Source organism: Scyliorhinus torazame, chromosome 5 (assembly GCF_047496885.1).
Source record: "Scyliorhinus torazame isolate Kashiwa2021f chromosome 5, sScyTor2.1, whole genome shotgun sequence".
Taxonomy (NCBI): Eukaryota; Metazoa; Chordata; class Chondrichthyes; order Carcharhiniformes; family Scyliorhinidae; genus Scyliorhinus; species Scyliorhinus torazame.
Genome location: NC_092711.1, coordinates 323,619,446 through 323,641,473, shown reverse-complemented (window position 1 = coordinate 323,641,473; position 22,028 = coordinate 323,619,446). Strand labels below are relative to the sequence as shown.

General features: G+C 48.4%; 1 protein-coding gene across 1 annotated transcript in view; it reads left to right on the top strand.

Moving 5' to 3' along the window:
* Nucleotides 1-22,028, top strand: part of LOC140421321 (transmembrane 9 superfamily member 2-like) — a 254,618-nt gene that overhangs the window by 69,505 nt on the left and 163,085 nt on the right. Inside the window, exon 2 of the mRNA XM_072505969.1 lies at nt 18,072-18,139. Coding sequence (XP_072362070.1) covers nt 18,072-18,139 — 68 coding nt within the window. The remainder of the gene's footprint in view (nt 1-18,071; nt 18,140-22,028) is intronic.

Below are 22,028 nucleotides of genomic sequence, written 5' to 3'. Positions count from 1 at the left end.
GGAGGGAGGGACCCGGTAAGAGGGAGGGAGGGAGGGACCCGGTAAGAGGGAGGGAGGGAGGGACCCGGTAAGAGGGAGGGAGGGAGGGACCCGGTAAGAGGGAGGGAGGGAGGGACCCGGTAAGAGGGAGGGAGGGAGGGACCCGGTAAGAGGGAGGGAGGGAGGGACCCGGTAAGAGGGAGGGAGGGAGGGACCCGGTAAGAGGGAGGGAGGGAGGGACCCGGTAAGAGGGAGGGAGGGAGGGACCCGGTAAGAGGGAGGGAGGGAGGGACCCGGTAAGAGGGAGGGACCCGGTAAGAGGGAGGGAGGGAGGGACCCGGTAAGAGGGAGGGACCCGGTAAGAGGGAGGGAGGGACCCGGTAAGAGGGAGGGAGGGACCCGGTAAGAGGGAGGGAGGGACCCGGTAAGAGGGAGGGAGGGACCCGGTAAGAGGGAGGGAGGGACCCGGTAAGAGGGAGGGAGGGACCCGGTAAGAGGGAGGGAGGGACCCGGTAAGAGGGAGGGAGGGACCCGGTAAGAGGGAGGGAGGGACCCGGTAAGAGGGAGGGAGGGACCCGGTAAGAGGGAGGGAGGGACCCGGTAAGAGGGAGGGAGGGACCCGGTAAGAGGGAGGGAGGGACCCGGTAAGAGGGAGGGAGGGACCCGGTAAGAGGGAGGGAGGGACCCGGTAAGAGGGAGGGAGGGACCCGGTAAGAGGGAGGGAGGGACCCGGTAAGAGGGAGGGAGGGACCCGGTAAGAGGGAGGGAGGGACCCGGTAAGAGGGAGGGAGGGACCCGGTAAGAGGGAGGGAGGGACCCGGTAAGAGGGAGGGAGGGACCCGGTAAGAGGGAGGGAGGGACCCGGTAAGAGGGAGGGAGGGACCCGGTAAGAGGGAGGGAGGGACCCGGTAAGAGGGAGGGAGGGACCCGGTAAGAGGGAGGGAGGGACCCGGTAAGAGGGAGGGAGGGACCCGGTAAGAGGGAGGGAGGGACCCGGTAAGAGGGAGGGAGGGACCCGGTAAGAGGGAGGGAGGGACCCGGTAAGAGGGAGGGAGGGACCCGGTAAGAGGGAGGGAGGGAGGGAGGGACCCGGTAAGAATGAGGGAGGGACCCGGTAAGAATGAGGGAGGGACCCGGTAAGAATGAGGGAGGGACCGACCCGGTAAGAATGAGGGAAGAATGAGGGAGGGACCGACCCGGTAAGAATGAGGGAGGGACCCGGTAAGAGGGAGGGAGGGAGGGCCACTGAGTGAGGGAGGGAGGGCCACTGAGTGAGGGAGGGAGGGCCACTGAGTGAGAAACCCCCGGTAAGAGTGAGGAAGGGCGGGCCCCGAGAGAGGGGTGGGGGGGGAGAGGGCGGGGCATGCCCGGTAGAGGGGTGGGGGACGCCCGGGAGAGTGGGGGGTGGGGTGCCCGGCAAGAGGGGTGGGGGGGGGGGTGCTCCCGGCAGAGGGGTGGGCAGCCCGGCAGAGAGAGGGAGGGGGTGGTGGGGCGCCCGACAGAGGGAGGAAGGGGGCGGCGCCCGGCAGAGGGAGGGAGAGGGGGTGCCCGGCAGGGGTGGGGGGGGGGGGGGGTGGGAGAGCACCCCAGGAGTGGAGTTGTGGGGGTGGGAGAGGGCCCCGGGGGTGGGGGTGGGTAGGGGGGAGGGCACTGGGAGTGGGGGGGTGGGGGCACTGGCCCGATAGACTTTGCTGTGGTTCCCAGAGGTCTCTGAAGTTCTTGTGTACAATACCTCGATGTGAACAGTCTGGTTAAGCCTCAGAGTTGCGGGGAGAGGGATGGAGTTGGTGATGAAGGAATGGAGTTTGTGACTATTTACTTGCAGGAAATTTCTGCTGATCCAGTACTGGATGCCAGTGGACAATGGAGAGGTCAAAAGAGCTGGGTATTGTTCACTCGGAGCAGTTGTCAAATTGGCAGAACATTTTCCATGTTTCTCTGTAGATGAGAAACAGAAGCTTGTGGTTAAAAGTTAAAAGCCAGAGAAGGAATGCAGCTGATGCTCTGGCTATGATTGGACTGGTAAGAATGGCACCACGTGTGAGCAGCCTCACCCAGTTGGATGACCGAGGGATGGTGTTGTCCAAGGCTGCAGCGAGAACAATAAGGAGAGAAAGGACATCCTTTGTGACTTTAATAGCCATTTTGGTAACTGGTGGCAGGGACGGAAACGTGATCGGAAGGATCAAACAGAGTTGTAGGAAAGATGGACACAGATTTTAGAGGTGACAACATGTTCAAGGACTTTGTAGTGGAATGGGAGGTTGGAATAAAAACAAAGTGCTGGTAAGACTCGGCACTTCTGGAGAGAGAAACTGAGGACGATGCTGTTGGATCTGCTGAATATTTCCAGCACTTTGCTTTAGAATCAACAGTATTTTGCTTTTATTAAAGAAAGGTTGGAAATTGGGCAGCAGTGTGCAGGATGTTGGGGTGAAGAGTGATGATAGATTTGAAAGAGAGGAACAAACAGCTGTAAACATTATCAGCTAATTAGGAATTAACAGGAAAGTACAGATATTTCCTGATAATTTGAAGTTCTTATGCCGAAAAAAATTGGACAGTTTCAATTGAGCAATTCTAGCAAAAATTCAGAATCCGGCTGTTTGGACATTCCAGTTTTAACAAAGTGAAGGGATCCATTGCCTGAATGCAGAACAATGTGAGAGTGTGGTGTTCAATCCCTGTCCCATAATAGTGCCTTAAATACACTGAATTCCCTTACTTAACAGACTTAAATGCATTTTTCCTCTTTCCAACAGAGTCCTTAGATTGGTAGGTAAAGTTCCATCTGAGAACTTTGATGCACTGCAATGTTTTGTTGTTCAAAATGTTTCATAAGTAAGGAATCTGATACCCTCTTTTTAAACTGTTCCACTTATAAGCTCCAAATAACGAAGAACAATACAGCCCAAGAACAGGCCCTTTGGCCCTCAAAGCCTGTGCCGACCATGGAACCTGCCTAAACTAAAACCGTCTGCACTTACGGAGTCCGTATCCTTCCATTCCCACCCTATTCATATATTTGTCTAGATGCTCCTTAAATGCTGCTATCGTACCTGCTCCCACCACCTCCCCAGGCAGCACGTTCCATATATTTACCACATTCTGTTTAAAAAAAAAAAAAACTTGCCTCACACATCTGTTTTAAACTTTTCCCCACACTCTTTAAACCTAGGTCCCCTAGTACTTTACGCTCCTACCCTAGGAAAGAGCATCTGACTATCCACTCTGTCCATGCCACTCATAATCTTGTCGACCTCTCTCGGGTCGTCTCTCAATCTCCGTCGTTCCAATAAGAACAGACCGAGTTTATCTCATAGATTTCATAGAATTTCATAGAATTTACAGTGCAGAAGGAGGCCATTTGGCCCATCGAGTCTGCACCGGCTCTTGGAAAGAGCACCCTACCGAAGCCCACACCTCCACCCTATCCCCATAACCTAGTAACCCCACCCAACACTAAGGGCAATTTTGGACACTAAGGGCAATTTATCATGGCCAATCCACCTACCCTGCACATCTTTGTGTTGTGGGAGCGAAACCCACGCAAACACGGGGAGAATGTGCAAACTCCACACGGGCAGTGACCCAGAGCCGGAATCGAACCTGGGACCTCGACGCCGTGAGGCAGCAGTGCTAACCACTTTGCCACCGTGCTGCCTTAGTTTTGTATCCAACTTGCCAGCTCTCCTCTGATCCATGTGAGTTCACTTTTTGTACCAGTCTACCTTGAGGTACCTTGTCAAAGGCTTTATTGCAGTCCATGTATACAACATCTACTGCCTTTCCCTCATCTATCATCTTTGTCACTTCCTCGAAAAACACAGATCAAATTAGTGAGGCGCGACCTCCCCTTCACAAAACCATGCTGTCCCATCACTAATAAGTCCATTTGTTTCCAAATGTGAGTAAATCCTGTCTTTAAGAATCTTTTCCAATAATTTCCCTACCACTGACGTATGGCTCACCGGGATTATCCCTGCTGCCCTTCTTAAACAATGAAACAACACTGGCTACCCTCCAGTCCTCTGGAACGTCGCCTGTAGCCAATGAGGATACAAAGATTACTGTTAAGGCCCCAGCAGTTTCCTCTTCTGTTTTGTTGCATTGTCACCCTATATACATTGAACAGTGTTCCTGTTCTGACCACAAGCTACAGAACCTCTGCAGTCAAACTTTTCAAATCATAGCTATGTGTCAAGAGATATTATTTGTAAACTTGCCTTCTCCCTTCCTCGTTTCAACTTTGATAGCCTGAGCTGATGGATTTGAACATCTTTTTAAAAAATAAATGTTTTATTAAAGTTTTTCCAATGAGTGTTTTTACATAACAAAAATAGAAATACAGATAGTAATAAAAAATAAACATAGCCCAAAGCTTACAATAAAACTACTTGCACAACAGAAAACATTTTTTTAAAACAGAAGAAGGTGGGTTTTGTCTCCATGCCCAACTCACATTATATCAACAGTAACCGACCCCCCAAGGATGCTGCTGACACTGCTCCCCTAGAAAGTCAAGGAAAGGTTGCCACCGCCGGGAGAGCCCCACCAAGGACCCTCTCGAGGTGAACTTTATTCGCTCCAGGCTGAGGAACCCCGCCATGTCGCTAACCCAGGTCTCCACACTCAGGGGTTTTGAGACCCTCCACATTAGCAAGATCCGTCTCCGGGCTACCACGGAGGCAAAGGCCAGTACTTCGGCCTCTTTCACTTCCTGCACTCCCGGATCCTCCGACACTCCAAATATCGCTACCGCTGGGCTTGCCTTTACCCGAGCGTCCAAAACTCTAGACATCACCCTTGCAAACCCCTGCCAGAATCATATAAGCGCCGGGCATGCCCAAAACATATGGGCATGATTCGCCGGACTCCCCGCACCCTCGGGCACCTGTCCTCCACCCCAAAAAACCTACTCATCCTTGCTGCCGTTATATGTGCCCGATGCACCACCTTAAATTGGATTAATCCGAGCCTGGCATATCATGAGGAGGAGTTCACCCTGCCCAGTGCATCGGCCCACAGGCCCTCATCCAGCTCCTCGCCTAGCTCCTCCTCCCACTTATCCTTCAACTCCCCCACTGAGGTTTCCTCTACCTCCTGCAGCTCCTGATATCTGTCCGACACCTTCCCCTACCCAGACGCCAGATACCACCCTATCCTGGACCCTACGTGGGGGTAGCCGCGGGAATGTCCCCACCTGTTTTCTAAGGAAGTCCCGAACCTGAAGGTACCTGAACACATTCCCCGGGGGCAGGCCGAACCTCTCCTCCAGTGCCTGCATGCTGGAGAAAACCCCGTCTATAAACGGGTCCCCCATCCTCCTAATACCTGCCCTGAACCAGCCTTGGTACCCCCCATCCAACCTACCCGGTGAAAATCTGTGATTATTCCGTATCGGGGTCCACACCGAGGCCCCCTCCTCTCCCCTGTGTCTCCTCCACTGCCCCCAGATCCTCAGTGCCGCCGTCACCACCGGACTAGTGGTGTATCGCGCCGGCGAGAACGGCAGCGGAGCCGTAACAAGTGCCCCTAGACTGGTGCCTCTACACGCTGCCTCCAACCACCCCCACGCCGCCCCCTCCTCCATCATCCATTTCCTGATCGTAGCCACATTGGCCGCCCAGTAATAACTGCAGAAGTTCGGCAGAGCCAGTCTCTCTCTCTCTCTCCCCCTCTCTTTCCCCCCCCCCAAAAAAAACAAACAATCCTATTCACCTGCTTAAAGAAGGACTTGGGGATGAAAATGGGGAGGCACTGAAATACAAAGAGGAACCTGGGGAGAACCGTCATCTTCACAGTCTGCACCCGTCCCGCCAAGGAAAGCGGGAGCATATCCCACCTTTTAAATTCTCCCTCCATCTGCTCCACTAGCCGGGTTAAGTTGAGCCTGTGCAGGGCATCCCAGTTCCTGGCCACTTGTATCCCCAAGTACTGAAAGCTCTTCTCCACTATCCTGAGCGGGAGCTACCTCAGTCTCTCCTCCTGGCCCCTACTGTGGACAACGAACAGCTCACACTTCCCCACGTTCAACTTATACCCCGAGAACCTCCCGAAGTCCCCCAGGATCCGCATGACCTCCTCATCCCCTCTAATGGGTCCGAAATATATAACAGAAGGTCATCCACGTAGAGGGAGACCCGGTGCTCCTCCTCTCCGCGCACCTGTCCCCTCCAATCCCCCGAAGTCCTGAGCGCAATGGCCAACGGCTCGATTGCCAGGGCAAACAGCAACGGGGACAGGGGACACCCCTGTCTCGTCCCCCGATGCAGCCTGAAATATTCCGACCGTAGCCGGTTTGTGGACACACTCGCTACAGGGGCCTGATACAGCAGCAGCAGCTTGACCCACCCTATAAATCCCTCCCCAAACCTGCCTAGCGCCTCCCACAGATACTCCCACTCCACCCTGTCAAAGGCCTTCTCCGTGTCCATCGCAGCCAACCCCCACCTCCTCTCCGAGGGAATCATGATATTATTCAGGAGCCTCCTCACGTTCATGTTCAGCTGCCTGCCCTTAACAAAACCCGTCTGGTCCTCCCCAATCATTCCCGGGACACAGTCCTCTATTCTGGTGGCCAGAATTTTTGCCAACAGCTTGGCATCCACGTTCAGGAGCGATATCGGCCTGTAGGACCCACACTGAAGCAGATCCTTCTCCTCCTCCAGGATAAGCAGGATCAATGCCTGCCACATTGTCGGAGGGAGGGTCCCTTTCTCCTTTGCCTCATTGAAGGTTCTCATCAGGGGCGGGCTCAGCAGCTCCAAGAACTTCTTATAAAATTCTACGGGGAAGCCGTCCGGTGCCTTGCCCGTCTGCATGCCTGCCAGCCCCCTGACTACCTCCTCCAACTCAATTGGGGCCCCTAGTCCCTCCACCCGCTCTGCTTCCACCCTTGGGAACCTCAACCGGTCCATGACTCATCCCTTCCACCTCCCCGGGGGGTTCCGACTCGTATAACCTCCCGTAGAACTCCCTGCAGACTTCATTAACCCTCTCTGGGCTCAGCACCATGTTGCCTTCCCTATCTCGCACTCCCCCAATCTCTCTGGCCGCCTCCCTCCTGCGCAGCTGGTGCGCCAGCATCCTACTCGCCTTCTCCCCATACTCATACACTGCCCCCTTCGCTTTCCTCAGCTGCACCTCCGCCTTCCCCATGGACAGCAGGTCAAACTCCGCCTGTAATTTCTGGCACTCATAGAACATAGAACAATACAGCGCAGTACAGGCCCTTCGGCCCACGATGTTGCACCGAAACAAAAGCCATCTAACCTACACTATGCCATTATCATCCATATGTTTATCCAACTTTTAAATGCCCTCAATGTTGGCGAGTTCACTACTGTAGCAGGTAGGGCATTCCACGGCCTCACTACTCTTTGCGTAAAGAACCTACCTCTGACCTCTGTCCTATATCTATTACCCTCGTTCAACAGCTCCCCCTCTGGGGCCTCTGCGTACCTCCTATCTACCCTGAGTGTCTCTCCCTCTCCGCCCTCCTCTCTCTAGGACCTAATGGAGATTAACTCTCCCCTAATGACCGCCTTCAAAGCCTCCCAAACCACTGCCACCGTCACCTCTCCTGTGTCATTCGCTTCCACATAGTTCTCAATACTTCTCCTTATCCGCCCGCACACCTCTTTGTCCGCCAGCAGTCCCACATCCAGTCGCCAGAGAGGGTGCTGACCCTGTTCCGTCCCCAGTCGTAGGACCACCCAGTGCGGGGCATGGTCCGAGACCGCAATGGCTGAGTATTCAACCCCCTCCACTCTCGGGATGAACGCCCTACTCAACACAAAAGTCTATTCGCGAATAGACTTTATGGACATGGGAGAGAAAGGAAAACTCCCTTCGACCTTGGCTGCGTAAACCTCCAGGGGTCCACTCCCCCCATCTGGCCCATGAACTCCCAAGCTCGGATCCAAGACCATACTAATGTCCCCCTCCCATTATCAGGTGACTTATCTCCAAGTCCGGGATCCTACCCAGCACACGCCTCATAAAGTCCACATCGTCCCAGTTCGGGGCATATACATTTACTAACACCACCTGGGTCCCCTGCATCTTGCCACTCACCATTATATACCTGGCCCCCTTTGTCCGCCACGATGCTCCCCGCCTCAAATGCCACTCGTTTGCTGACCAAAATGGCCACCCCTCTGGTTTTGGAGTCTAACCCCGAGTGAAACACCTGTCCCACCCAGCCTTTCCTCAGCCTCGTCTGGTCTGCGAGCTTTAAGTGCGTCTCTTGCAACATGGCCACATCTGCCTTCAACCCCTTTAAATGCGAGAACACGCGGGACCGTTTGACCGGCCCATTCAGGCCCCTCACGTTCCACGTGATCAGCCTGGTCGGGGGGGGGGTTAACCACCCCATCCCGCCGACTAGCCATCCCCCTTTTTCAGCCAGCTGCATGCCCCTGCCTCCATCCTCCAGCTCTCCCCCTGGCGGCCCCCCTGCCCAACTCTCCATCCATACCTCTCACCTGGCTCCCCTTCAGTCAGAAAAGCAGCACCCCCCGCCAAGCATCTGCTTAGCTCTGGTTTCCCCCCCCCCCCCCCCCCCCCCCCCATTGTGCTTCTGTGAGTCAGCTCACCCATGCTGACCCCGGCCGCTCCCGCCTCCATATACCAACCCTTAACTTGTTGCCTTCTTCGGGCCACCCTACCCCCCCTCCCCTGCAGGGCAGAGGGGCAAGCGCCATCTGGGACCTCCCCATGCGGCGGACAGCCCATCCCGGGTGTTTTCCGCCCCCTAGCACCGAACACCTGGAAAACGAGCAGAACAAACACCAAAACCCCCAACCAAACTAGGGCAGACATGCCCATAAACTTATGCTTTACCTGCCGACCTACCCTCGGTCCCTCCCCACCCGCACATTTCACCCCCATACAACAGTTCCTTAGTTCAAATACAACTTCTCCTGCCTGATGAACGACCACGCCTCGTCTGGGGTATCAAAATAGTGGTGCCTGTCCTGGTATGTTACCCACAGTCTCACCGGGTGAAGGAGCCCAAACTTCACCCCTTTACCATGGAGGACTGCCTTCGCCCGGTTAAAACCCGCACGCTTCCTCGCCAGCTCAGCTCCCAGGTCCTGGTAAATTTGGATCTCGCCATTCTCCCACTTACTGCTCCGCTCTTTCTTCGCCCACCGCAGGACTCCTTCCCGGTCTGCCAAGCGCTGAAACCGTATCACCATTGCCCTCGGTGGCTCGTTTACCCTCCGCTTTCTGGCGAGAAAACTGTGCGCCCCATACTGCTCCACGGGCCGCGGGAAGGCCCCCGCGCCCATCAGCGTCCCCAGCATTGTGGCCATGTACGTGCTCGTGTCCGTCCCCTGCTCCTTTGGGAAGGCCCAGGATCCGCAGATTGTGGCTCCAAGACCTGCACTCAAGGTCATCCAGCCTCTCCTGCCATCTCTTATGGAGCGCCTTGTGTGCCTCCACTGCCAGGCCCAGGATCTCGTCCTCGTTCTCCGCCACCTTCCTCCTCACCTCCTTGATCTCCTTCTCCTGCGCCTTCTGGGTCACCACAATTCTTTCCATGGAGGCCAGCATCTCCGTTTTCAGCTCCATGAAGCAGTTTTTGAGGAGCTCCTGGTGTTCTCTAGCTGACTGGGCCCACACCTCCCGATCGTCTCCGGCCGCCATTTTGTCCTCCTGGACCACCTTCCCGGGGTTTGCGCGTCTGCTGGCTCCGCTCCTGGTCCTCTCCATGCACCAGCGGGGGGGGGGGGGGGGGGGGGGGGGGGGCTCTCCCACGTCCGTTCCCAAGCCGGTCCCTCCTGTCAATTGCTGCCGCCGCTCCTTTTAGCGGTCCGAAACACCGATCCCAGCGGGAGCTGCCGTTCGCGTGACCTAGCAGGTCATGGCCGCTACCGGAAGCCCGGATTTGAACATCTTAATAATTGGTTTTGCACATCACTAATAAGTAGATCCCAGTTTAATTTCCTTGCAAACCTCATCCATGGCGGTCAATCCTCTCATTGGCAAAAGTAAAAGCAAGTACAATTGACCTCTGCCCTCTGCCCTGGTGTAGTGAGCAGAAAAATGGCCAGGATTGCATTCCCTTGTCGAGAGGTTACTGTTGGGTGAATGCATGATTAGACGTGCTCCTTGCATTCAAATTGTATGGCTAGTAATTGATCAAAGGTCAGAAATGAATAATGGCAGGGAAATCCCAAAGGGTGTGAACAGCTGCAGCCGTGCAAGGAAACTGTACCTGTAGAAGCAACAGGAAAGCACTGGTGGAGAAAATTTGTTTGAAAATATGAGCTAAAACAGGCATGGGAAATAAGACAATAATGCGTAACCAGTGCTTGTGATAAAATATTCATGCCTTATTCTGACTTTTGGTGCCATTCTCAGCCACCACAACACTAGCCAATCTATCACAATAGCCGGAGTACATAAAGCGTTTTTTAAAATCCTCCACTCTCAGTATAACTCATTCATCACAGATTCAGTTTCTGTTAATATTCATAACAGCTACCAATGCACTTTGAAAATCACATGACTGGGTCCAGATTTATGAAAGGGGATCAGGAGTTATGGGGAAAATGCAAGAGAGTGGGGATGAGAAAACTATGATTGAAGCCATGATTGAATGGCGGAGCAGACTCGATGGGCCGAGTGGCCTAATTCTGCTACTATGTCTTATGAAACCCTGAAGTTCTTAAGGTTATAAATTGTAAAGTGGATAAAGGGGAAGCAGTGAATAGATTTAGTTGGATTTCAAAGGGGTTCCATTGAGACCTTATCACACAACACTCATGGTGTTGGGGGTTATATATTAGCATGGATTGGGACAACTGAGTTGGAATAAAGAGGTAATTTATGGGCTGGCAGACTTGCATTTGCAGGGCATCGTCAGGGACGTTCTGGTACATCAGCTATTTACAATCTAATGTGTCAACCATGGCTCAATTAGCATTGAGTCAGAGGTTCTGGGTTCAAGTCTCTGTCCGGGATTTGAGCACAAAAGTCAAGATCTAAGGGAATTGTTGCACTGTTGGACATGCTGCCTTTCAGATGAGACCAAGGGAAGTTTGCTGTGCACAAATCGATTAACGCACTTCCTACATTACAACAGTGACTTCAAATAGTGCTTTATTCGCTGTGAAGAGTGTTGGAATGTTTGGTGTTTGTGAAAGGCACTGTGTAAATGCAAGTCCTTCTCCCTTTCTTGCATCAGTGACTTAGATCCAGAGTGTAATGTACCAAGTTTGCTGACAATGAAAAGTTAGATGAGTAAGTGAGGAGTGCACAGGGGCTGCACCAAGGATTTTGACATGTTAGGTGAGTGTGCAAGAATGTGGCAGATGGATTATAATGCAAGAAATGCAAAGTTATCCTCTTTCAAAGGGAAAAACAGAAAAGCAAAATATTGTTGAAATGATGAGAACCTGGAAAATGTTGGTGTTCAGGTGGATGTGGGTGTTCTTGTACATGAATTGATTGCAAGTACAACAGGCAACGAGGAAAGCAAATGGCCTTCCATACAAAGGGCTTGGCGTATAAAAATATAGAGACCCCAGCGAGAATACAGTACATTTTTGGTCTCCTTATCCAAGAAACGGTGAACTTGCCTTGGAAGGAGTACAATGAAATGAAGGCTCGAGATTGATTCCTCAAGATGAGGATTGCCTGTGAATAGGGGATGATCTGATGGATACATTTAAAATTCAAGGGACTTGACAAGTGAGATGCTAAAGACTATTTCTCGAACTGGGCAATCTCAGTCACAAGGTCTCAGTCTCAAAATAAAGGGGTGGCCAATCAAGGCTGAGACGAGGAAAAATCTTCACTCAAAGGCTTATGGGTCTTTAATTCTCTACTCCAGCGAGCTGGGCTGTTTAGTCATGAAATAAATTCAAGGTTTTGGATCTTAAAGTATATTCTGTATAGGGTGGGAAGGTGTAGCTGAGGTAGGTCAGCCTTGATCTTATTGAATGGCAGAGTAGACTTTAAGGGTCGAGTTATTTACCCACTCCTATTTCTTATCAATGGTTGATGGTGGTTCTAAACTTTTGTTTCTGTCACAGTAAAGCATATTGCCGGAGTGCAATTGGAGACCACAAGATAACTGTAATTAAGGAGAGTAATTTGACAGAGGTAACCACAAGGCAGGTATACATGAGGAAGGCCATTTGTTATTTTCTAAGCTCGCTTTTCCCGTTGATGAGTTAAAGATTAGATAATCTACTCTCTCAGCTTCCTGTGCTGGCCAGGGTGATCACAAGCAAGAGGCAATTATGCAAGCGGTTGGAGCCAAGAGTCCCCAGGGAACAGCCTGCATTTGGGGATCTTTGGAACCATGTGGGATGAGTACATTGCACAATGTAGTCTCAAGCACCCATGTGGGTCACTTTGCAGCCCCCAAGGTCGTGGTGTTCATGCTGTGACCTTGTTTAAAAAATGTTCCATATTTAGACTGGGGATTACAGCCTTTAATTATCTGAAGGGTTCCTCTTTTACGCCATGCTGTTTATCCTCACTCATCTGGTGTGTTTGGCATGAGGGTCTGAGTCGGGCAGCATGGTGACCCTGGTTAGCACTACTGCCTCACAGCGCCAGGGACTCGGGTTCAATTCCAACCTCGGGTGACTGTGCAGAGCCGGCACGTTCACCCCGTGCCTGTGAGGGTTTTCTCCGGGTTCTCTGGTTTCCTCCCACTGTCCAAAGATGTACAGGTTAGGTGGATTGGCCACGCTAAATTGCCCCTTAGTGTTCAAAAGGTTAGTTGGGACTACTGGGTTCAGAGAATAGAGTGGGGCGTGAGCCTAGAAAAGGTGCTCTTTTGGAACGACGGTGCAGACTTGCTGGGCTGAATGGCCTCCTGCTCTGTAGAGATTCTATAATCTCCCAGTAGATTTGCTGCTGGACAAGTCTAAATCTGCTGTCCAACTGACATGGCAAACTGCCTTTGCAGCTCTCTCAGACGTTGCACCTGGTGATCTTGTGCCCACCAGTCTGTTGAAGCTCTACCATGCATTGGTTTTTGAGCCTGCAGTTCGATTGGATCATTTGTATTCAATGTGACGAGGGCATGTATGCAATAAGAAAGACTTTGGACTCTTCCTGTTGTCAATCTGATGACCTATTCCAATGTATATCCTGAGAGTTTTGACCATTACCCCTATCGTGGCATTCAATAATCTCTCAAATATTCCAGTATTTTTGTCTTCTCTACCAGATCTGAATGTTAATTTCCTGTGCTAATTACAGAGCCTGAAATGCATGCTTGTATTTCTGTTTCCTGGGAAACAATTCATGTGGTTTATTTTGCAAAAGTCTTGTGGGTGGGATGTTTGTTAGTAAGGGGGTATGCATTTGGAGCTGCTGCTTTCAATGATTACTATGAGGCCCATGGTAAAGGTAGAGTAGAAGGAAGCTGTGAGCAAGACAAATGGGAGTTCAGACCTGGGATAGAGATAGTTGAGTGTGTTTGGACAGGTTCTGGTTAGGTGGGCAACCAGAAGAAGCCTATTGAGCATGGGCTGTGGTGTGGTTGGTGTAGATTGGTGTCGAAGTTTGATACAGTGGGAGATCACGATGCGGTTGCAAAGGAGGATAGCTCTTCTAGAACTGGAGCAGCAACTGAATGAACAAACAGTAGAGACCATGGAGTAGAAAGGGCAGGACTTTCTCCAACTTGTATTTCTATAATTTTGGCTGTAAACTTCCCAATCCTATTGGGTTTACTGGCTGCTGCTCCACAGTGGGTATATTGTATTATGTTTACGAGGATTCTACATCGCTTTCAACCAAACCCCCAATTTTTTGAATACTATTCATGGAATATCTGGCTGTTGATGTTGACTTCCTATGGATTAGAAATAATATTTGCATTAGATTCGTACAGCCTCTATTCCATCAACTTGGATAATCAACCACAATTTATTTATACACAGTCTGGCAAAAGAAAGTTGGGTCAAATTATTTTGCTGATAATCACACCAATATTTTGAGGACAGATTTTGGGGCAGAGGATTTTAATTGGCTGACAATACATTATTTTTGTGTACGAGCCCTGATAACTCCAAACTCCTTGATGTTTAATGCTATCCTTCTTTAAGGTAACTACTGCTCAGTTTACCCACAGCAGACATCATGTTCTCTGTCCTGCAATTTTCAGGACAATCCTTTTGTTTTATTTAAAAAAAGCTTAAAAACAGATATGTGTGAAATTGTCATGTCCTGAATGGACCTAACCCTAATTCCTGATGCGAATGATTCCTTAACCATCTTAGAATGTAACCAGTTTCACGAGCTGTGCCCCAAATGGGCTAATTCCTTTAAACTGGTTAACAATAAAGTGTCGGGTGGCGCAGTGGTTAGCATTGCTGCCTCACGGCGCTGAGGTCCCAGGTTCGATCCCGGCTCTGAGTCACTGTCCTTCTGGAGTTTTGCACATTCTCCCCGTGTTTGCGTGGGTTTTGCCCCCACAGCCCGAAGATGTGCAGGGTAGGTGGATTGGCCACACTAAATTGCCCCTTAATTGGAAAAAATGAATTGGTACTCTAAATTTATATAAAGAAAGAAACAAAAAAGTGTCTGATGGCATCAGCAACAACCACGTTGCAAGAAGATGGCACAGAAGCGTCTTTGGAGAGAAAGAAAGAATTAACTTTGAGCTTTGAAGAGTCATCCAGACTTGAAACGTTATCACTGTTCTCTCCACTGGTGCTGCCTGACCTAAGTATTTTCAGCATTTCTGTTCTTATTTTAGGCTCCCAGCACCTGCAATATTTTGATTTTGTGTAAGTTCCCATATTCCCAGATGACCAAAGGCTGCTTTTCCTCTTTTGAGGGGGAGAGCTGACTGGTGGTGATTTAACTCGAGGATCGCTATACCTCAGGCGAGGGGCAAGGTTGAGCCTTCATGAATAACCTCAGCTGGTACAGGAATTGAACCTGCGCTGCTGGCCTCACTCTGCATCACGCACCCGTTGTCTGGCCAACTGAGCTAAACCAGCCCTGGCCTTGTAAGGGTCTCATGATTACTGCACTGATGGAACAACTGCAGTTTGAACTCCCTGATACTTTAAACTATCTATTGTGTGTTGATATGCAAGTGCAATAAAATCAGTCTTTTTTTCTCTATTCAAAAAACATGCGCTTCCTGAGGCAGCATTGCCTGCACTTAGTGACGACTTAAACAAGCAAGTTGTTCAGCAATCATCTCAACCACTGGTTTATTAATTTATAGTGATGTTTTGGGGCCCTGGCCAAATAAATCAACGTAACAGGAGGACCTCACTAAAAGATCTGGAACAGTCTGACACGGTCTTGGATTAAGTTTCAACATTGACATTTCTCTACACCTGTTTTCTTTACATTGTTTTAATCTTGATACTGTTCACGTTCAGTGCTCTGTGTAGTCCATGACCTTGATGAGAGTTGACGTTCAGTGTTTTAACACTTGGGCGGTCTGCCCTGTGATGTCCAAAAATAATAGTTCATTATGAACTTGGTACACAATGAGATATATGTAAAACTGCCCCTGTTAAATGGCAGCATCTATCAATGTCTATTGAATTCACTTTCAATTCGAATCACCACAGAAAGAGACTGTTTGGCCCAGTGTGGCTTTTTGGAAGATCTATCCCAGTGTTTTTCAAACTTTTTTTTCCCTGGGACCCACTTTTGCCCATACCGGCCGATCCTTGATTCAAGGCAGTGTTTGAGACACTAAAGTTTTCTTGCCCCACACAAGGGAGGGAAAATAAATCATCTCCTTTCCTGTTCTTGTTCACTATTCAGCCTCTGGTGCATTGAATTTATGTCAAAATTGAGTGAGGACGGGATCATGTATGCCTGTGATATCCCCCACCTATAAAATTCACTGTCCAGGATCTCGCAGGAAGGATAGTTACTCATGAGAGATACTGGAGAGCCAGCAAAGATTGTGAACATGCATTCATCATGGGACACTACCTCTCGGGGGGGAAAAAAGAAGTGAAGGAAGAAGACTGAGGTGAGGAGAATAAAGAACAGTTAGAAGTGAGCCATATGTGGTTCTTGTAAAAAAAAAAGCAGGCATAAATCAAGTTTACTCAACTTGAAAGTACGCTATTAGAAATAAGTTCACCAATATTGATGAATGCCGACGACACAAACTGTCCCACAGACAATTAACAAACTTACTGGTTGTCATTAATCAGCCAAAATGGACATTGAAAAAAGTTTTCTCAAATATTGATTATTTTCTCAGATATTTAATTGTGGCATCGTGATGTGGTCATGTCTCCCCAATCAGAAGACATGTCATTGCTGTCACTTTGTGGAGACCGATGTCTCCAATAATGTAGCTCTTGCTGCTGCAACAGCAGCCGATTTCCTCCCACTGAATGTGCCTCCATGCCGTCGCTGACACACACGCTTCTGGCCCCTCAGCAACAACCACGCTGCAAGAAGATCTGCAGAAGATTTTCAAGCTATTTGTCTGCACGGAGATATTACACGCACACCAGGAACCCTGTCCAGGTTTGTGCTCACTCACCGAGAGCTCTGACATACTCTGACTCTCGGATCTGCTGAGTTTGGCGTGATTTCTCTGATGGTCTCCTTCTGTTTCATGATGGTCTCTTTCTGTCCGGAGGGGAAGTCTGGTCCCCTTGATGTCGTCCACCAGACCACTGTTCTGCATCAGGGCAGAACGCATGAAGTCCATGTCCAGGGGGATGGAAGTGCAGATGGACCGCTTATGGGTGAACTCTTGGATTGCAGGTTAGGTCAAGGAGAGGGCGAGGAATCTACCAAATGTTATGTGGCACACAATTTCCCAAGCGAGGCGACCACCGGGAAGCATTTGGTGGTGGTGGGTTGGGGGGAAACAGCGAGGCGTGCAGGAAATCCATCAAATAATTGCCCTCTCTAGAGGACTGAATTGACATTTTAGGGAGATTTTTCCCTGCAGGCTTCTGAATGTGAAAATCTGCATTAGCGGCTGGCGGATTCAGAACACTGTGACCCTTAGCTCCATGACACTTCTGACACCCAGCACTTTGAAAAACAGTGATGTATCCAATAGCCACTGTCCCCTTCCCTTTCTCTATAGCCGTGTAAATCTGTCCATTTCAAATATTTATCCAATTCCCTTTTGAAAGTTGCTTCCACCAGCCTTTCACGCAGCGCATTCAAGATCATTCTAACTTGCGTGGAAAAGTTCTCACCTCTGACTGGTTATTTTGCCTATTGCCCTCTGATTACTAAACTCTCTTGTCAGTTGAAACAGTTTTTCCTGACTGACTTTGCCAAAACTCTTCATAAAGGGTTGAGCTATAACAAACATTTATCATAGCTGTCTTATCCCTCTGTTTTGAAGACTTGTCTGTTGTTATAATACCGGTTTCATCAAGTTTTGTTGCATAACTCAATAGTGCACTGTCTTCGAAGATAACATTTTTGATATTTACAGTAGAACTAGAAGGTATTCAGGAAATGTTTGCTTTCTTTATTGACAACAAATTGAAAGAATAAAACATTTCACTAGAAATGTTGTGTATCTTGTGTCACACACAGCAGTAGCTTTGTGAGGTTTTATCAGTACAGACCGGGGACTGAATATGTGGCCTTGCTGATGTGTTTACTTGTAACTTGACCAACTCACTGAGCCACTAGGCCACATCCCCCATTGTTTGAGCCAGAATAATCTGGGAAGAAAAATATACCCTCATGTAACAATTTAATTTGCATGATCTTTTTCTGAACAATACTTTATATACTGTTAAGTTTCTGATGAGGCTGATATAATCATTACTATATTATGTCCTGATGCATTTGGAGCTTTATAATCAAACTTTCTCAAGGTTATTTACATTAATAAGTTTGCACATGATCTCTAATATGTGTGCATGTCACCACTAAGTGTGGGGTGAATTATAACGTTTTTTCAGTAAATCGACAACATTGCCCAGAATTATAGATGTTACTTCCCCCCTCCCCCGCTGTCCTTCACTATTTCCTATTGGGAAACTTGGGCATTTCAGTGAAATTTTAATGTTTTGAATGTAGCAGTAAAGTTACAGTTTGAAAGTTTATTTGAAAAGCAAATACTAAAAATTTCTTTTTTGTATTTTCAGTCAAACATTGAAGTATTTGTAAACAGATTGGATTCTGTGGAATCTGTCCTACCATATGAATATGATGCGTAAGTATATTGAAGAATTACCAGTTAATTATATTTTAATAATGCTGTTTAGTCTAAATTGGAGTATATTGTGCTTGGCCACAATCCTTCAGCTGCTTTTTAAAAGTGCATCAAATTTGACTGGCTAGCTAACTCTGTGACTGAAGGTGGTGGTGTTTTTGCCCATTCATCTGTTTGTGTGTCTAACCAATATAAAAAAAAACTAATGGATGAATTTCATTGAGACCTGGTACCCAGTTCGAGTATGGTCCAAGGGAGAACTGATTGGTTTTTGGTGAAGATGTAGATCTAGATTCTGCAATTCTTTTAAAGGATTTGTTAACATTTTAGGATATTGTGGCTTGTTTTATTTAGAATGTTGTCAATTGTCCCAGCTGCTGGTGGTGCATTTAGCACAGCTGTCAAAATGTGAACCGGTTTTCAGAGCAGGTTGTTGGATGTAGATTTGTGTGAAGCCTCCTTGGTTAGATGAACCACTTAAATAAAAATATATATTTTTCAGCTTTGAAGTTAGATTGCCAATCAGACAGCAGAAATCCTCGTGAAAAAGTTAGTAATTGTAATTATGTTGAGTAATTATAATTCAGTAGCTACAGTGTGGTGGAGATGTGCACTCGAGTATGCACTTTAGTGAAATGTGTTCATGGTTATGGACTCTGAGATAATCGTGTCTCATTACCTTGCTCTCTACATAACTCCTCACTATTTTGTGACTATTTTAAACTGATTGCTTCTTATTGCAGACTCTCAAACTGTCTCTATTCACCACGTAAAACTCTTAAAAGTGATGTTATTAACAGGTATTGTAATGGCAACCGAAACTTGGTCATGGAAGATGATGCGTGCCCTTCAGGAAGGATGGAGTAAGAGATAAAACAACTAAGGTTGTCCTGTTCATCAAAGCAGAGTAGTGTTCAGACTTTTTGAAATCCCTAAAAGTTTTTCACTGAGGAGATCTTCTATTTGACAATCCTAATTTGATTCCTCCACACTGTTTGTATCCCGGTTAACATTAAAGCAAAATGTTACTGTGAATTGCCAGGGATTAAATGCTGCAATTGGTGTCTTTTGTGTTAAATTCTATAGATTAAATGCATGGTTATTTACAACTTTAGTTCCATATCCTTATTTAAGAACTCCCATGCACTACTGGAAGTTGCCTGTGCGACTTGAGCACAAATGATATATGCCTCAGTGCTGAGTGCTGTGTTACGGCTCCCTGAGTGACTGCGTGGTCAATTCCAGCCCCACACACCCCGGAGTCCCAATTCCCTTGAGATCTTTGACCCTTGAGTGCTCCAATGAGTTACTAAGTAAAATATTAACAAAACTGTATTTGTATCATGAGTAAAAGGTGAACCTATAAAGATACGAATGGAACAATGGTCTACTAATCTTTTTATTCACCAAACCCTGCCCCACCCTCCATCCAGACATACACAAGACAGAAAAATGGTGGGGGTAGGGAAAGGATTGAAAATAACAGTTATTAAAAGGGTGTGAGATGTTTTTTTGTTTCTGTGGTAGCTGTCTTTGTAGCTGCCGATCTTCCACAGACACTGGGTGTTGCAATCATCGGTTGGTTAGGATCTTTTAATGTTTGGCTTCAATTAAAACTGTCAGGCTGCTGCAGAATTCTTTCTGAGGAGTCACTTCCATTTGACTGACCTCACTCTCTCACTGACGGTCCCCCTCAGGTCTGTGCAATTCTAAGCCTGTGTCCATCAGATGGACTATCAGCCTCACTGAGTTGAAACTACAGTTGTCAGCATGGGGGTTTGAAGTGAGTTTTTGAACAGCCCCTCCCCTTGTTCAGAACCCTCAAAGAATCCAGCAGGGGGAGAATATGTGGAGCACTGGCTTCACCGTTCTTAATCAGGATAGAAATGTCTACTTGCCTACAGCAAGGGATGTCCTGGGCCAGTACATTAGGCCAGTGTTTTCCGTTTGACCAAAATCTGCAGTTTAAAACAAAATCTGCAAGGTTGCAGGACAGGAATTAAAAAAAGAACATGGAACCGACAAAGATTTAAGAAGTTCCTTACAGCTGTGCTTTTCACCTTTGCTTCCAAAGAACATAACCTGTCCACATCTGGAGCTTGAAAATTATTTTCCTGGGAGATAATTGCCTGATATGAATAAACCTTAAAGTAATTATGGGATGGGGCCGTCGCTGGTTAGGCCAGCATTTATTGCCCATCCCTAGTTGCCCTTCAGAAGGCAATGGTGAGTTGCCTTCTTGAACCGCTCCAGTCCCCGAGTTGTAGATACACCCACAGTTTCAGGATTGTGACCCAGCGGCAATGAAGGAACGCCAATATATTTCCAAGTCGGGTGAGTAACTTCGAGGAGAACCTCCAGGTGGTGGGGTTCCCAGGTACTTATAAATGGTAGTGGTCGTGAGTTTGGAAGGTGCTGCCTAAGGAACCTTGGTGTATTACTGCAGTGCATCTTGTAGATGGTAATCACGGCTACCACTGTTTGCCTGTGGTGGAGGGATTGAATGTTTGTGGAAGGGGTAAAAATTAAGTGGGCTGCTTTGTCCTGGATGGTGTCGAGCTTCTTGAGTGTTGGAGCTGCACTCATCCAGGCAAGTGGAGAGTATTCCATTAAACTCCTGACTTTTGCTTTGTGGATGATGGACAGATTTTGGAGGTCAGGTGTATTACTCACCACAGGATTCTTAGCCTTTGACCTGCTCTGGTAGCCACAGTATTAATATGGGAGGCAGTGGCATAGTGTTATTGTCGTGTGACTAGTAATCCAGAGACCCAGAGTCATGCTCTGGAGACCTGGGTTCGAATAATACAGTACAGGAGAGGCCTTTTGGCCTATTGGGTCTGCACCGATGCATGTAAAATACCTGCCCTGCCCACAGAATCCCATTTGCCCACACTTGGCCCATAGCCTTGAATGTTATGACGTGCCAAGTGTTTATCCAGGTACCTAAGGATTCTGAGGCAATTTGCCTCTACCACCATCCCAGGCAGTGCATTCCAGACCATCATCACCCTCTGGATAAAAAGGTCCCCCCCCCCCCCCCCCCCAATGAACTATAGGGGCTGGTTTAGCACAGTGGGCTAAACAGCTGGCTTGTAATGCAGAACAAGACCAGCAGCGTGGGTTCAATTCCCGTACCGACCTCCCCGAACAGGCGTCGGAATGTGGAGACTACGGGCTTTTCACAGTAACTTAATTGAAGCCTACTTGTGACAATAAGCGATTATTATTATTAACTTGTGTCCCCTCGTAACTGACCCTTCAACTAAGGGGAACAGCTGCTCCCTTTCCACCCTGTCCATGCCCCTCATCATCTTGTAAACCTTGATCAGTTTACTCCTCAGTCTTCTCTGCTCCAGCGAAAGCAACCCAAGTTATCCAACCTCTCTTCATAAATTAAATGTTCCATCCCACGCAACATCCTAGTGAATCCCGCCATGGCAGATGGTAAAATTTAAATTCAATAAAAATCTAGAATTAAAAGTCTAAAAAGGTGACTATGAAATCTTTATTGATTGTTAACAAAACCCATCTCGTTCACTAATGTTCTTCAGGGAAGGAAATCTGTTGTCCTTGCCTGGTCTGGCCTACATGTGACTCCAGTTCCATGACAATGTGGTTGTCTCTTAAAAATGCCCATAGGGCAATAAACGCTGGCCCAGCAGCGACACCATCCCATGAACAAATTAAAACAAAAAGGTTCAGTTTCAGATCAATGGTAATCCCCAGGATGTTGTGTGAGATTTAACGATGACAGTGCCATTGAATGTCATGGGGTGATAGTTAGATCCTCTCTTGTAGGTGATGGTCTTTGCCAGGCACTTGTTGGCATGAATGTAACCTGCCGACTTCCGGTGGCGACCATGGAGGAGTAGGTCGCACATTTGAT